Source organism: Ascaphus truei, chromosome 4, assembly GCF_040206685.1.
Source record: "Ascaphus truei isolate aAscTru1 chromosome 4, aAscTru1.hap1, whole genome shotgun sequence".
NCBI lineage: Eukaryota > Metazoa > Chordata > Amphibia > Anura > Ascaphidae > Ascaphus > Ascaphus truei.
In genome coordinates this window covers 216,744,108-216,760,224 of record NC_134486.1, presented here as the reverse complement: position 1 = coordinate 216,760,224, position 16,117 = coordinate 216,744,108, and the positions used below count along the sequence as shown (strand labels likewise).

The window sequence follows — 16,117 nt, the reverse complement described above, 5'->3', positions numbered from 1 at the left end:
CCATCTCTGATGGTTACTGGTCAATTGTATTCGATGCAAGAGGACCAGGTTTCCCATACCGTAAGACAGAATTCCTCTCTTGGCATTCACAAGACAAAGTCTAATTTGGTGGACCAAAGAGGCGAATTTTCAAAAAGGCTGGCCCATGACTCCCTACACAGGAACCTCCTTTCCACTGGTACCAGTCTGAAAGGGGGGCCTTCTGTCAAGACGTTAGTCCAGGGTCTCTGGTCACCAGCATAGACAAAATTACCTTTCAGTGTCCTGTAAATATTTTGTGCTAGCCAAAGAATGAGTCCAGCCTTGAAGGACCTTCGACTCTGGCTTTTGTCGGACAGTGTCACATTTGTATCCTACATAAACCGACAAGGGGACACCCAAAGTATAAAATATGTCAGATGGGGCTCAAGGATTTTGATGCGTGCAGAGCAAGCCATTAACCATCATCTTTCAGCAACCTATATTTCGGGAGACAAAAATGTAAAGACAGGCAAGCAGTTCTGCCAGGAGAATGGGAGTTGTGTTCACTGATATAGTAGGTTTATGGGGCCTTCCATAAGTAGTTCTGATGGTATCCAGAGCATACAAAAAGGTTGCTCACTCTGGCTCCAGATGGCAAGATCCTGAAGCCACAGTTTGGGGATACCATGTCGGTTATATGGTTATTCCCTCTCCTATATGTTTCCTCCCATTCTGTTACTCAAGATAGTGATAAAATCCGGAGTGACAAGGCGAATGCTATACGAATAGTGCCATATTGGCTTACACGGGCATGTTTCGAAGACCTGATGGACTTTTCCATAAATGCACTATGGAGACTTCCACTTCCTGCCCGGATGTCGCAAAGGGCAATTCTCCATCCCAATCCTGGTTTCCTTCAGTTGAGTGGAGATCTTTGAGCAAAGGGTTTTTCAGACCAGGTGATTGATACCTTACTTCACTCCAGGAAACGTCACCTAAGCTACTATACAGTATTACAGACTATGGAAGATATTCTTGAAGTGGTCACAATTAGGAAATTACTCAACTCCAGGTGACAACTCAACAGATCTTTGTTTCTACAACTAGGATTTCAAAACTGCTTCACTGAAGGTAAAAGTGTCAGCAATGGGTGCCGTTCTTAAACAAATTGCTCTCATTCCTATAATGTTAATGGCCTCAGCCACATCTATTTCAATGTGGATCACAACAGCCATCAGCGAAACTTATACTTCAGTAGGGAAAGTAACACCATAGACGATAAGGGCTCATTCAACAAGCGCTATGGCAACTTCTTGGGCAGAGAAAGGACAGTCCTCCGCACAAGACATTTGTAAAGCTATGGAACATCCCAGCTGTTATTGGCTTCCATAGAGGAGGATGAAGAAACTGAAATATTGATAGGTATAATTCCCTTTTTCTTCACTTCCTCTACGACAGCCTGCTTCCCTCCCTTGTTTTTACCTGCTTATTTTGGTTCATTTGTGCCTCATCTTAGAAGCGTGGATAACTGATAACTGACAAGGGAACAGGCCACACTTCCTTATACCTGCATCAGAACTCGTATCCTACCCCAGCCAGCAGGAAGAGTTATATTCCAGGTGTTGTTGGCTGCCATAGTGGACTTGAATAAACTGAAATATCTGTAGGTATATTTCCTTTTTTCTGAGTACTCGCATGTGCATTATGTACCTGCATTCTGAGCAAACTTTTCTGAGCTAACTTTTGACTAATGTTGTATTCTAAGCCTGTAGTTTTCAACATTTTAAGACCTCTAGAAGCCTTCAGAAATATATGGTGACTCCGTGCAACCCCTTACAAATGTATTGTGACTTTGTGTAACCACCGCTCATTTATTTTATGTACATAAAAATACTACTGCTGGGGTAGGACTTATATTTTCCAAGTAAACTAACCACTTTCAATATTGCATATAATTGATCATATTAAAGTACAATAGTCAAGGATTTTTTTTTTTTTTTTTATCAAATAAAACAATATGGCAATATAAAATGATTGGTTCTTGAAGAACAAATAACTTCCATTACCAAATTTTATTTCATAGACTTCCATAGAACACAAGTTGAAAATCATTCATTTCTATATTAAATTCTCATATTGTGAGTCTGTGCATAATAAAGGATGACAGAAGGTAGGATGACATGATAACATATATAGTGAAGTTTCAGTTCATACATACAAAAAATATTTGATTGTTTATATTGTATGTCAATTACTGTGCAATCCATGTAGGTGTGTATTTATTTATTTTTTCTTGTTTTAGAGGGTTTGGTATTAAATCCAGAAACTTTTAAAGGCGCTCTCAAATTCCGAGATGTTCAATTTGCGTACCCAAGCCGCCCCGAGGCCTCCATTTTCCAGAGCCTCAACCTTTCCATTCCACCGGCCTCTGTAATGGCGGTGGTAGGTCCAAGTGGATCTGGCAAATCAACACTTGTCTCACTGCTGCTAAGGTTATATGACCCTAACTCTGGTATGTCTGTGTTTTACTATTTCTTTTTTTTTATAGACCATTTAAGGAACAATATCCTTTTTTGATTAATAGATATACAAAAATATAAACATCTAAATGTGTGTGTATATATTTTATTTGTCTGTAATTGGTTCTATTTAACAAAATATTTTTACATTTTATACATTTTAAGTCCAACTGTATGCTATAAATATTAAAGTAAATGTAAAGAAACAAAATTGAATATATAAGTGGAATTACACCTTTTAATTTGGATTCAAATCACCCCACTTGAATTTTGTTTTATCTGTAAGAATTTATTTGTTACTTTGACACTAAATTATTACTGAAGATTTTAGCTTAAATATGCAGTTTCCACAAAATCATCTTCTGTGAGCTCAAAATTATGTTTTTTAACGTAAAATACCAACCCATGTTTTTTTCCTACTTTTTGTTTCTAATTTTTATTTTAAGATGCTCAAAGCCCACAGTAGTGTTGACATTCGTGATCTTGCTCCATGCAGACTTCAGTGACTTATTATGGACGCCGTCTTGTCCTAAGCTCCTATGATACGGATCTATAGAAAGCTGTAACATCCCTTTTTTTAAATGGACAGTGTGAATAACATGGAAATCAAGGGTAACCAAGAGCTGAAAATGGCATGTTCAGCTCCCAAGGAGACCCCTATATTATGCTCTTTTTGTTTGTTTTTAAATCTCTATCAGCTAAAATAGTTGTGTCCTTATGATCATACAGAATAACTGTACACAGAATAAAAATATAAACTTTTCATATTTAAGCCCTCTATTACATTTTCAATACATTGTTCAGTAGTGTAAACCTGTCTGTCGAGCCTGCCAGTAATGTGGTTGCTTTACATTGGGTCACATCGTAGATTTTAACAAATAATAGTAAATAAAAATACCACTTGTGGTGCATTTGTATGTCTCGGACAGATCTGCAACCCTGTCTTTCCCGATAATCGCTTGGCAAACAGTGCTTCCACTGCAGCCAAGGATTTTGGGTAATAACATGCAAATGAGCACAGTGTGTCACTCTTTACTTATCATCCATTTTAACATGGACCCCCTATGACTTTGCCTGCTGTATTACACAGTTTATCAGCACAGCCTGAGTTAAAGAAGTGTATAGCCAGTAAACCTACTCACAGACGGCTGTTTCGACCTTCTAGGTCTTGTCAGTGAGAGGATGGTTATACTGGCTCTGCAAATAATACTTAACATTCCAACCCAAGAATAATCCATATACACAAATTACTTTTGGTATTCGATGCACTGTAAATTTCCACCTTTTCATAATAATCTCTATCTAGTCTTTGTCATTCCTAAAATTTCGGGTTTCTAGTCCTCAAATTTCATGTATGAAATTATTTTTTTTCTTGTACATTTCTATGAACACTACATAACATTTAACAAACTAACCTTGTGTGGACACTACTGCAGCCTATAGTTGTCACAACAATGAAATGCTCTATTTCATGTTTTCTGCTGTGTAGAAATACTGATGTAAACAACTTCTGTCAGTGACATAAGAAAGGAAGAAAAAAAAAAGAATGCTATTCTGCTTTTTTCCAAAATCTACTTATGCTATAAACACAGCTGTGGTTTTTTTTTTTCATTGTTTAGTTAGATATGAGACCAAAATTAATGGCCCCTGACAATATTTGTATTTTATTCGCAGACTGGCAACCAAATGTACACATCACTTCGGAGGCAATATATAAGACCTAATACAGGGGAGAGTAATATAATTGGGGATAAATATATAACCGCAGACCGTTGCAGAAAGGAGTCTGTGTTCCAAAGAACTTGTGTATTTAATATTCCATGTTTGTTATTGAGCTTTTGGAGTTTGGGTGTTTTGTGGCAAATTTGCAAAGCAAATGCAAAAATATGAAGCAACTGTTAAAAATTTTAAAGAATGAATTATATTGCGGAGTACATTCACTTTATTAGAACTTCAATAAACATTTGAAGTGGGACTAAATTATTACCCTACATGGAAGGTGATGATGTTTCATTGAGTAATTCCTTTGAAAATTCTTCATACAACTGGAGCAAATAACTACATTATGTATGTCTTCAAAATGTAGGTTTTAAGCCACATATTGTTTTATAGGATCTGTTTACGTTGACGACCATGATGTGCGCCAGCTGAATCCTCTCTGGTTACGGACAAAGATTGGCACAGTCAGCCAGGTACAATGATCCGCATATTTGTTATGTGCCCTTTGACTGCATTTTTCTATCAATGCTCAATAGAACACTGCGGTTCTGGGAAAAAGAAAAATAGCATTGACAGAATACTCCATCAGAATTCGTTTTTTGATTTAAAAAAAGTGTACAACTTTATTGCTAAATTAATATTGAATATATACTTGGTGTACCCAAGGGATGCACAAAATAAAAGAAATTCCATGTATGTATGCTGATCATTAAATGTCCAGATAATTAACAATTAGTAGAATAGAAAAACTTTACATTTATTATACCAGAGTTGCAAAAATGTATACTATACAAGATAAAGAATAAGGCAAAAAAAAATCCTATACACACCAACTAATATATACAATATAGTACTACAGTACAGTGAATATAAAAAGATGTTCACCCCAGGGGGCAAGACTGACTGCCTGTTGCGCTTGTTGTAATGAGCAACCCGAAGAAGCGCATAAAGCAATCGGAGAAATAACAAGGATGTAGTATAAACACCTTGATAATACAAAGCTATTTGATCCAAGATAGTGTTTTATATCATTTTCATACATGTGCTACAGTAGCTGCAAATGATGGCAAAATAAACGCACAAGTAACATTTATATTGTAGTCATTACCGCAGTAGCCATATTTGTAATCAGTGAGAGAAACAAGCAGTATGCCCGCCAAAAGGAATGAAGTGGTTACTGCTTGTTACCTTTTTTGAGCATTGAATTTAACACTTGTACAGGAAGGCCCAGATGTGTACAGGAAGGCCCAGATGTGTACAGGAAGGCCCAGATGTGTACAGGAAGGCCCAGATGTGTGTGTGTGTGTGTGTGTGTGTGTGTGTGTGTGTGTGTGTGTGTGTGTGTGTGTGTGTGTGTGTGTGTGTGTGTGTGTGTGTGTGTGTGTGTGTTCAAGCATAATTTTCACCGGTGCCATGTTTATATACTATGGTCTAGATATAAATGTAACAATATTGTCCTGGGGTTTCACTCCAAAGAGGACTGAGACCAGATAAGATGTATTTATATATTGGTGAGAATTCCCCCTTCGATATTTCACTTGTAAGATTAAAGCAGCAATACGGGTTAACGTTAAAATATATATAATATATATTTATTATTACAGGTTTGAAACAGGGGGTCTCCGGGACTGAACCTTATTCATTTCAGTTTCGGGGACCCCCTGCTACCAGAGATACTTCCCTCCATAGGGAGTTTAACTCCTCTCTGCGGAGTTTAATGGTGCAGGTCACGCGGGCCAATAGCCGCACTGGGTGACATCATGGCTTCCTATTGGCCCGTGTGATGCGGGACATTTAAGATGCCGTTAGCTTAAGGAACACAGTTTCTCTGTCTGCAGATACAGTATACCAGCACTACTACGGAGGTAAGTATCTCTGGAAGCAGAGGTCCCCGGGGCTGAAATTAATGGGGTTCAACTCTGGAGACCCCTTGATTTAATCCTGCAATAAAAAATAAATCTATTTTTGTACCCTTCCCTCCCCCCCATCTTTTATTTTCTTCATTTCCCCCTCTCCCTAAAAATGTTAATAAAAATTAAGTTTAAAATAAATCTATAAATTTGATGTTAACCCGTTTTTGCTGCTTTAATGACGTACATTCCCCCCCCCCCCCCCCCCCCCCCCACGCCCAATATGTCTTTGGATGCAGAACGTCTACTACAACTTAAAAATTCAATGTAATATCTGCATTTTTCAAATTTGATTATTATGAAGGGGAACAATAGAGAATATAACTTCAATTCTCATCTGGTAATACATAACACCCACACCGCTATAAAAACAATATCTTACTTTTAATAGTGCGTCCATGATGCTTTTTGTGAGAGCATTTCTTTCTCTGAGCAAATGCATCAGATGACTGGAGGAAAAGCAATGGTGACATACAGTACTTGAGAAGGTTTAGTTAGTTCATATCTGTTGGGTGTTGTAGTACTGAACTGGACATTAGGTGTGTGTTGGCATTCTGACATATGAAAATCAAGAACGAGCGTATGTAAATGGCATGCTAGACTGTGATGTTGTGATTTTTGCTCAGGAACCAGTGCTGTTCTCATGTTCAATCTCTGAAAACATCGCCTACGGTGCCGATGTCCCTTCTGCAGTCTCGGAAGAGGAAATCCATCGTGTTGCTGAAATAGCCAATGCTTTGGGTTTTATCAAAGGCTTTCCTAAAGGATTTGACACTGTGGTGGGTGAAAAAGGAGTTCTGCTTTCAGGTATGACTTGGCTCAGGGATGATCAACACCAACACAGTGAGTGAGAGAATCTCTATATCCATCCAGATAAAGTGGACTTGTTGTCCAGATTCATTTCTGTCATTGGGGTAGTCCTGTTGAGTCCCATTTACCCTATTAGTGCTGGAGGGGATTCTGTGGCACCTGAACTGTTTAAGAAACTAACTTGTACACTTAATAATTTTACAAATATACCAGATATTTCAATTACAAATAATGTATTTCTCATGAAAGAAAATGGTAGCAATTTTTTATCAACCCCCTGAAAAAAAAAACACAAGCAGATAACTGAAGGACCACACAAATTACGAGGTAGTACTTTATAAAAAATCTTTCTTTGGGATATGTCACCAGAACGTTGTACACGTTCAGATTACTTCTAGAATACCAAGCCATGTTAAGGTGGTACCAGAAATACCCTAGTGGACACCTTTAATTTTATGCAATGTCAGGAGAAACTTGTTTTTCTACTAGGATTGAGGTTATCCTCTTTATAAACCGTTTGAATAGAAGACTTGATGTGGGTGTAGATTCTGGGCCATATTTAGTAAGCAAGGCAATTCTATATGAGACATTCCGCTAACAGAAGACACCTCATGGCCCATTCACATGATTAGGCTGTGTGTTGGCTACCAGAGCTGGAAGTTGTCTTGTCAAACAGCCAATTACAGTTTTAGTCAGCAGATTCCATTAGTATCTCATGTGTATTTTGTTCCCAAGTAAATTTGCAGTAGGATGTCTACTAAATGTGTAACTTCTTGCATTTTAAGGTGGGCAGAAACAGAGAATTGCCATCGCCCGAGCACTACTTAAGGTGAACACGTTTCCGGGTTATTCCGTTGTTGGCCCCATGGCCAGATGTAACACCTTTTAACGGGGCATAATTTGGACCACAGTACGGCCAATAAGTAAAAGCAATCGGGAGAATAAATGGTCGTCATGTACAGTGAAGAGATGAAAATTCAAGGAGGGGGGTGAGCAGTACAAACAGAGGAAGGGCACAATAATAGTGCTAGGGCAGGAAATTTGTAATATTGCTGGTCACATGATTCACCAGTACACCCTGTAGCCCATAATCAAGCAAGCAGTCACCAGTAATAGTATATGCCACAAATGATTGTTTACCTACACTAAGGCACTAAAGATGCAACAGCACCATTAAATGACTTACAATGTATATAATTTATAGAACTACAAATGATATGTAATCATTTTTGTAAGGCTTCCATCTGCACTTAATGTGGAAGATAGCTACTCCAAGTACATAAGTCTCCTCTTGCAACACTTTTTTGTTTCCTGCTTTGCTCAACTTATTTCCTACAATAGCACATGTACTTAATGTTTTCCATTATGTAAAGGGCAGACTGTAATATACTTGTCTTTCTATTGATTAGAACCCTAAGATTCTACTTCTGGATGAAGCAACTAGGTAAGATCTAGGTTGAGAACTTTAGATCTTTAATGGAAATTTGCATAAGAATAGAACAACAGAAACAAATGTTGGTGTGGTGGTCCACGTTGACATTAAGGTTTTTTTTTTTTTGACACATTGGGGTATTCCAAAACCGTGTTGCTAGGCCTCAAATGTGACGTTCAGGACTAGATCTGGACTGACATGAGCTGTATCCTGCCGGTTAATCCAGGAATTTAGTGCACGGGGCTCCCGTTGTATCACTTTGCTATAAAGGCGTACCCCGCATTAACGTACGCAATGGGACCGGAGCATGTATGTAAAGCGAAAATGCACTTAAAGTGAAACACTCCCTTTTTTCCACTTATCGATGCATGTACTGTACTGCAATCTTCATATACGTGCTTAACTGATGTAAATAACACATGTGTAACAGGCTCTATAGTCTTCCCGCTTGCGCACAGCTTCGGTACAGGTAGGGAGCCGGTATTGCTGTTCAGGACGTGCTGACAGGCGCATGCGCGAGCTGCCGTTTGCCTATTGGGCAATATGTCCTTACTCGCGAGTGTACTTAAAGTGAGTGTCCTTAAACCGGGGTATGCCTGTATTGCACTTTTGCTATATTGGGTTGTCTGTTTGAACCATCATTTACCGAAGTGTATGTTTTTGCTACTATTTGTTCGTAAAGTTTCTATTTGAATCACTTACCCTGGGCGCGCTGTGTCTTTCTTGTCTTGCTGTTTCGGAGTCTGAGGATTTCATTGGCGGAAAACAGAGCACCTGCACAAGACGTTGTCAGCATACTAGGGCTGGTGTTTTCTCCGCCGTTGGCGTTTACTCCGTTACTTCTGGGGAATCTAGCACGTGTGAATGTGTGTGGATGTATGTCGGTGGTTCCCAACCTTTTTTTGGTTAAGGAACCCCATGTGAAATTCCTAGGAACCACAGACCCTCTCTAATCTGAGATTAAATGCATTGTAACTTCTTCTGTATTTGGTACAATTTTTCAATTACCTGAAAATGACAGGAACCCATTAGGGATGCCTGGGGAACTCAAGTGTGTGTGTGTGTGTGTGTGTGTGTGTGTGTGTGTGTGTGTGTGTGTATATATATATATATATTTTGATATATTGTTACTAGGATTGTCACCTCCATGTATAGAACAAAAAGCCCTAGTGCTGCATCCAATTTGACAAATTATACCATTAAATACTAATCTGGTTATCTTCAATTCGGTGGCCAGAGTATTTTAAGCCTATAACCACGGGTATGGCCCTACACCATTCCGTGACGTGGTTTTGGCTTAAAATATGTTGGCCAAAGAATTGAACTAACTTACCCTGGGTTATGAGAAGATAACCTGATTAGTATTTAACTGTACAATTTGTCATATTGAATGTAGCACTGGGGCTTTTTGCCTTTTCATTTTTTTTTTTTAACACAAGATTGAAGCAAGAGGTCTCGGGAACTGATCCCCATTAATTTCAGCTCCGGGGACCCTTACTGCCGGAGATTGGATTGCCTCTTTAAAACTGCAGCTATGTGAACTGGTACATTTTTGCAACAGTTTTTTTGTTTTTTTGTTCAATGCTTACAAAACTTTCTTATGCTTTGTACTGCTGAGTTGATAACTGATTATACAATGCATGTATACATGTAAAGTGGCTCACATTTTGACAACTTCCCAGTTGATATGCAGCATTTAAGTAATGATTTTAACAGAAACTGGAGTATAAAAGCTGCAGCTGAACTAGAAAAAAACAAATATCCAATTGATAGTCTTTAAAAATATATATTTTTAATACATTTAGTGTAGATTGTATGCCTTGGTTTTGCCCTAGTCTTGCAGGAGACTTTGATACATCTTCTTTCTTTTTCAACATAGTGCTCTGGATGCTGAAAATGAATACCTGGTCCAGGAAGCTTTGGACCGGCTCATGGAGGGTCGGACTGTTCTCATCATTGCCCATCGATTGTCCACTATCCAAAATGCAGATGCTGTCGCTGTCCTGGATCAGGGCCGAATTGTGGAGTGTGGGAAACATGAAGAACTCCTGGCAAACCCGGATGGACTGTTTAGAAAGCTCATGAAGAAGCAAGCATTTCTTTCACATAGCAGAGAAAACATTCTGACCGCCCAGTCAAGATAAAACTTTTTAAAGGACAATAAACAAAAAGCCAAAAAGTTATATTTATACAAATGGTAAAAAAAAAAAAGTATTTTTTTTCATAAGTATGTTTTCTGGCCAATTAACTTTTTTATTTTTTTTAATTCAGAGTTTTTAAATGAACATTGAAAATGTATAGATTGCACTAGGAATGAAGATATCATTCAGTAATCTTCTTTGTATTTTGAGGGTCCGTCAAGAAGTGTGATAGCTGCCGGTATTGTGTTATTGGCCATTGCCAATGGTCCATATTGTGTGAGAAAAGCTACTGCACTTTAGCAAATAATCCTTTAATAACCTGTGATTTAAGATGGTCACAATTTTACACTGGTATTATTGTATGCTGCTGGAAAGCTCCTATTCCAAAAGAATGGCTGACTGTGTTTACATCATTGTGAAATAACCTTTCACTTTCCTTCTAGTGAACTGTGTAATGTGTCCATTTTTGTTCAATTACATCCACATTACTTGTTTTTTCTAAAAATCTTAGCAAGAATGTTAAAGGCAACATTCTCTTTCATGAAGATGCCTATAATTTATAATGGACATTTATTTTAAAATGCATTGTAGTTCTTTATTTCATACTTTGAGTCATCATTTCGTATGACAGCGAGACTAAAATTGCTGAAAATATTTGGATGTGCTTCGTTCTTTAGATTTTCATATATAATAGTGTACAAAATATTGAAAACCTGTATCTCTACAACTATTTGCAAAAGTGATTCATTCTAGTCCCTTACTTCATATGTGAAAAATAAAAATAAACAATAGGTAGTATGATTGGGGCAAAAGTTGGTCTACAGATACAAGATACCTATGAAATTTAAAGGCTTGTATTTGACCTTAAGCAGAGCACTGAGATTTGATAACTTGTAACTTACTCATAATAACAATTATACAAACTAAACCTTTTGGTTTGAGGCAGTAGAATTTAAAAAACAAAAAAAGAAACAAATATCTGAAAAGAAAAAATAGTTGTTGACAACCAAAAATAGTAATAGGGTGCTGTCAAAATAAAGATCCACATTTCCTTCAAAGAACAGTAACAAAAGAACAATATATATCCATGCACAAATACATTCCAAAAATATCTCATTACAATGTTATCAAAGTCAACATCAGAGAATTTTCAAATGTTTATACCACACACTCATTGTCTAATTACTACAGCCTTCATTCGTCTTTATTAGAGATGGGTGAATGTCATGGTAGCTAGTGATAGGTTATAATATACACAAAATATCTGGGTTGAATTGAACACGACTTGGATATAATAAATATAGTTTATTCCTTAAAGAAGGCGAACACACAAGATGATACAAATAACAGACAAGAAATAGCACTTAAAGCAATCAAGCACAGGTTTGACAATTCATTCAGCAATACAGGTTCAAATGAAGACATCACGAAAGACAATGGGTATAGGGCTTACACTCGTTTATATGGAGTTTCAGCCCCATACCCTAACCTTGGGCGCTACGAAAATCCCAGCCCTCTGGTACTCGCCAAACCAGGGATATGGGTTTTAACTTTACACACTTTCGGACTTAGCCGTTTCAAAGCCACGCGGCTTTCCTCCATTAGAATCAATATGGCCGGCGCCTCCATAGGAAATGCATGGGCCGGCGCCGCCATAGGATTCAATGGGACCTCCGCTACCATTAGTCAATGGCGCGACCCTTTACGGGGTCCTTAATTCTCGGACCCGGTGGTGGTCGAGGTATGGGGGTTCCTAGGGTCTAGGGGCAAAAGGAATTTTATTCCTGGGTGCCCTAGAACCTAAGTTTCCCATGCCAATTGTATTTGAACTTGACCTAGTGTGATCAAAAGCTCTTTTTTGGATATTGTATCCGCTTCTGCCGTCTGGATGGCTGCCAACCCGTTCCTGGAGGTCGGCGTCGAGGAATCCCCTTTGAAATGAAGGGCTCCATTGACTTACAATGGGGAACCGCTGCTCCTCCTCTCGGGCACCACCTGCAGGTCTTCTATGAAAATGGGCCCAAATCGCCGGAATCCCCATTGGATCTTATTGAGCTGCAACGGCGACCTATGGGGAGCTGCAAAATGGAGCCTGCAAAGGCGGGAAAATGGAACAAAGGGCTATAATCACTTCCTAACTATTAACCCCTCCCGCATAGATCCCAGTGTATGTGTTGGTGCAGACACTGGAATGGGAACAATACATATTCACGGGGATACACAGTTGGTGCTGAAGCAGGGGCATAACTACAGTACTGGACATCATTCCAGTTAACCCCTCGCCTCCCAGGTGAGAGCAGGGGGTGGCCAAATGGGGTGAAACCCCTTTAATACCGGGCCAAACCCCCTCTCCCATGACAGTGAATTTCTTTGCAAGTTTCTTTCAGCCACGGATCAGTTTAAAAAAAATTTGAATACGGAATTGTGGGCTGGAACTATTTGCAAATGCGTTAGCGGATGTCCTAAATTCTGCCCATAATATGAAAGCCGCCCACGCATGTTACAACATTGAGAGGGAGCTTTACTAGAGTCCCAAGTGATATACAATAGTGAGAAAATGTTTGAGAACCCAAGAGATAATTACAGAAATGTTATAGGTTTTCCATGCTAACCGTCTTGAATCAAAACCATTTTATTTATTTATTTATTTTAAATCAATCGGGTTTATATTAACTAATTCAATGTGTAATTAAGAGTGAGGGTATGCGAAAAAGTAAGTGAACCCCTGGTTTTATCAGCTAAATTAAAGGGGATAATTCAGGTGTTTTAAATAATTAGGTAGATCTTCAGGAATGGCAGGAGTAGAGTGAGGCGGAAAGAATTGGGGACATAAGGTATTAAAGCAAAGTGATGGGAGGGAGAGAGATTGTGTGTGTGTGTGTGTGTGTGTGTGTGTGTGTGTTATATATATATATATATAAATTTCCCAGAATCCCTTGCTGCAGTGGAAGTACTGTATGCTAGGTGATCATGGCAAAAAGCTGTCTCCGACCAGGTCCCCAGTCACTGCTGTTTTGTGTGCAAAGAATAGTGGACTAAAAATAGCCACAAAGTCCGGTGCTCCAAAAACCCACAGTAATGTTAAGCTGGGATAGGGGCTGTGATTCTAGCATATAAACAAACTCATTGTGTCTTTGCCTTCTCTCGTGTCTGTACAAATGAAAAATTGCGATACAGGCAGTCCTCGTTTTACAATGCTTTGTTTTACAACGAATGCCTTATCCAACGCTATCCAATGCATACCTATGTTCATTTTTACAACCCCAAAACGGCTTATCCAACGCTCTTACGACGCTTTGCAAAGTTGTTTATGTGTATATAATATATATATATTATACATATATATTATACTATATAATATATTATATTTTTATATTATATTATATATTATGTAATATTATATATATAATTCAGTATATGCACTATATAATTTATGTGTATGCTGCATATCTTGTCTGCGTAAAATATTTTGTGTATTTTAGCATTAAAAATGCCTTCAGGAACAGAACCTTTCATTTAAACAGTGTTCCTATGGGAAAACGTGTTTCGCTTTACAACGCCATTTTGAGTAACGCATAACTGAGGACTGCCTGTACAACCATTGATACTGGAGGTGAGTGAGTCTATTACATATACCGCTACTTAAGCCACATATTCTCTAAATGCTGAATGGTTCTAAAACAACTGGCTTGACACTATAAGCACAAAATTGTTGTTGCGGCTACTCACGGACACAGAGACAGGCTTCCAATAGCTTTGGTGCAGTATGGTCCCCTGCAGAGCAGAACCCTTCACAAGGGTGAACCGGAAGGTAGGAATCAATTGGTAATCGCCGTAGCCTGCAGCATATCCAGCACTGTGTGCCCCCAGGCAAGAAAGTCAGCAGAGATGTAATCCGGAAAAGGAAACCGGTGCACAGTCGAAAATGCAACATTGGACGAAAGTGACCATTAAAAAAAAAAAAAAAAATGTATTGATGAAAAAAACATGCAGATAGAGTCCTGACATATACTCTAACGCGTTTCACACACAGGGCACTTTGTCAAAGAGTAATCTGTCAGGGTGAATGATGCATTGATATAGTGTTACACTAATGAGCCAGCTGATTCTCCGAGTAATTGCATCACAGGTAAAAACACCTGTGTAGGGTGTCATGTGTCACAGTGATAATCTCCTATAGCAAGGCATGACTATTGATGACAAAATAGACATATACAAATGAATCACACATATGCAATAAATATATTCTACAAACTTAACCTCAACTCAATATATTGATATGGAAAACATAAAAATAATAATACATCTGCTAAAAAATACATGCAATAAAAATAAATGTCAACAAAGCCAATAACTACGGTATCTGATAGCTAAAACATACTAAACTAATTGTATACACATAGTGATGAGACTACAACATTTGTATACACATAAGCTTGATTAACTTTATATGGAAGAAAATGTAAACCCATTAGTCCAAAGGATAAAATGTCGAATGATAGACTTAATAGTTGAATAGCTAAAGAAACAAAATATTACAAGAATTGATAATCAAATCAATCATGCAGAAAATGTTTGAGTTCCCACTCGACATTTAAACCCCTCGGAGAAAGAGTATCCAACGAGAAGATCCAATACATTTCTCTCTTATTTAGAGAATTCTGTTTATCACGTCCCCTATTATGTGGCAAAACATGTTCCACACCGAAAAAATGGAAATTAGCTATACCCCCTAAATGACATTCAAAGAAATGCCTGGAGACGGGATGTATTAAAGCTTTCCTTTTGATCACTCTTGCATGTTCTGCAATTCTGTTTTTCAGGGGTCTGATTGTCTTCCCTACATATTTTTTGATCACAGCCACACAATGATATAGATAACAAAGCTTGTGTGACACTTAATAAAAGAGGACATTTTATAACTAGATTTAGGTTGTACTATTTTAACTTTTTAATAGGTTTGGCGAACTGACACCACCCACAGTGACCACACATGTGGAACCCAACTGGTATGCCATGGATGTGATCACGGGGTGTAGAATTGAATAAACGGGGAAATAGAAGAGATGCCAAAGTTCTAGCTCTCTTAAAGGCGAACCTTGGACCATCTTTATTGAAATTAGACCTGACATGATTACTAAACCCCAATGTTTATGGACTATCTTGCAAATCTGATTCGCCTGTCCATTAAATTGAGTAATAAATAATGGATTTGCAAATTTCTTTTTCTTGTATTTGTTACGGCGGACAAGATCTTTTCTATCTGTAAATCTTGCTTGTTGAAAAGCTACATGAATATCCTCCTGATCATAACCTTTCATTCTAAAGCTCACACAGATCTTTTGAATGTAACGAAAATTAATCCTTATCCGAACAAAGTCTTCTGTAGCGAAGGAATTGTCCCTTGGGGATCCCACGTACAAGGCATCTAGGATGATTACTTCTCGCATGGAGAAAAAAATACTGTGAGTAAAGCGCAAAGTGCCTAAATAGCCAACTAGTGATACACTCAATAATACAATCTTTAAATAAAGATAGGCTGCCTAGTAACTACTGTCCAGTACAGACAGAAAAACATACAAAACAAAATAAACCTGGCGCCAGATATTGTCCAATTAGATGAGT

At 38.2% G+C, this 16,117-nt stretch overlaps 1 protein-coding gene across 2 annotated transcripts in view; it reads left to right on the top strand.

Annotated features, from left to right (window-relative positions):
* Positions 1 to 11,146, top strand: part of ABCB10 (ATP binding cassette subfamily B member 10) — a 56,639-nt gene extending 45,493 nt beyond the window's left edge. Inside the window, exons 8-14 of one of the 2 annotated variants that reach the window (XM_075596869.1) lie at positions 2,264 to 2,473; positions 4,593 to 4,672; positions 6,736 to 6,916; positions 7,705 to 7,748; positions 8,329 to 8,363; positions 9,834 to 9,895; positions 10,231 to 10,368. In XM_075596869.1, the coding sequence (XP_075452984.1) occupies positions 2,264 to 2,473; positions 4,593 to 4,672; positions 6,736 to 6,916; positions 7,705 to 7,748; positions 8,329 to 8,363; positions 9,834 to 9,891 (608 nt within the window). In that variant the 3' untranslated portion in view covers positions 9,892 to 9,895; positions 10,231 to 10,368. Of the gene's footprint in view, positions 1 to 2,263; positions 2,474 to 4,592; positions 4,673 to 6,735; positions 6,917 to 7,704; positions 7,749 to 8,328; positions 8,364 to 9,833; positions 9,896 to 10,230 lie in introns of both variants that reach the window. The other variant, XM_075596868.1, reaches the window with a different exon arrangement.
* Positions 11,147 to 16,117: the final 4,971 nt, after the last annotated feature.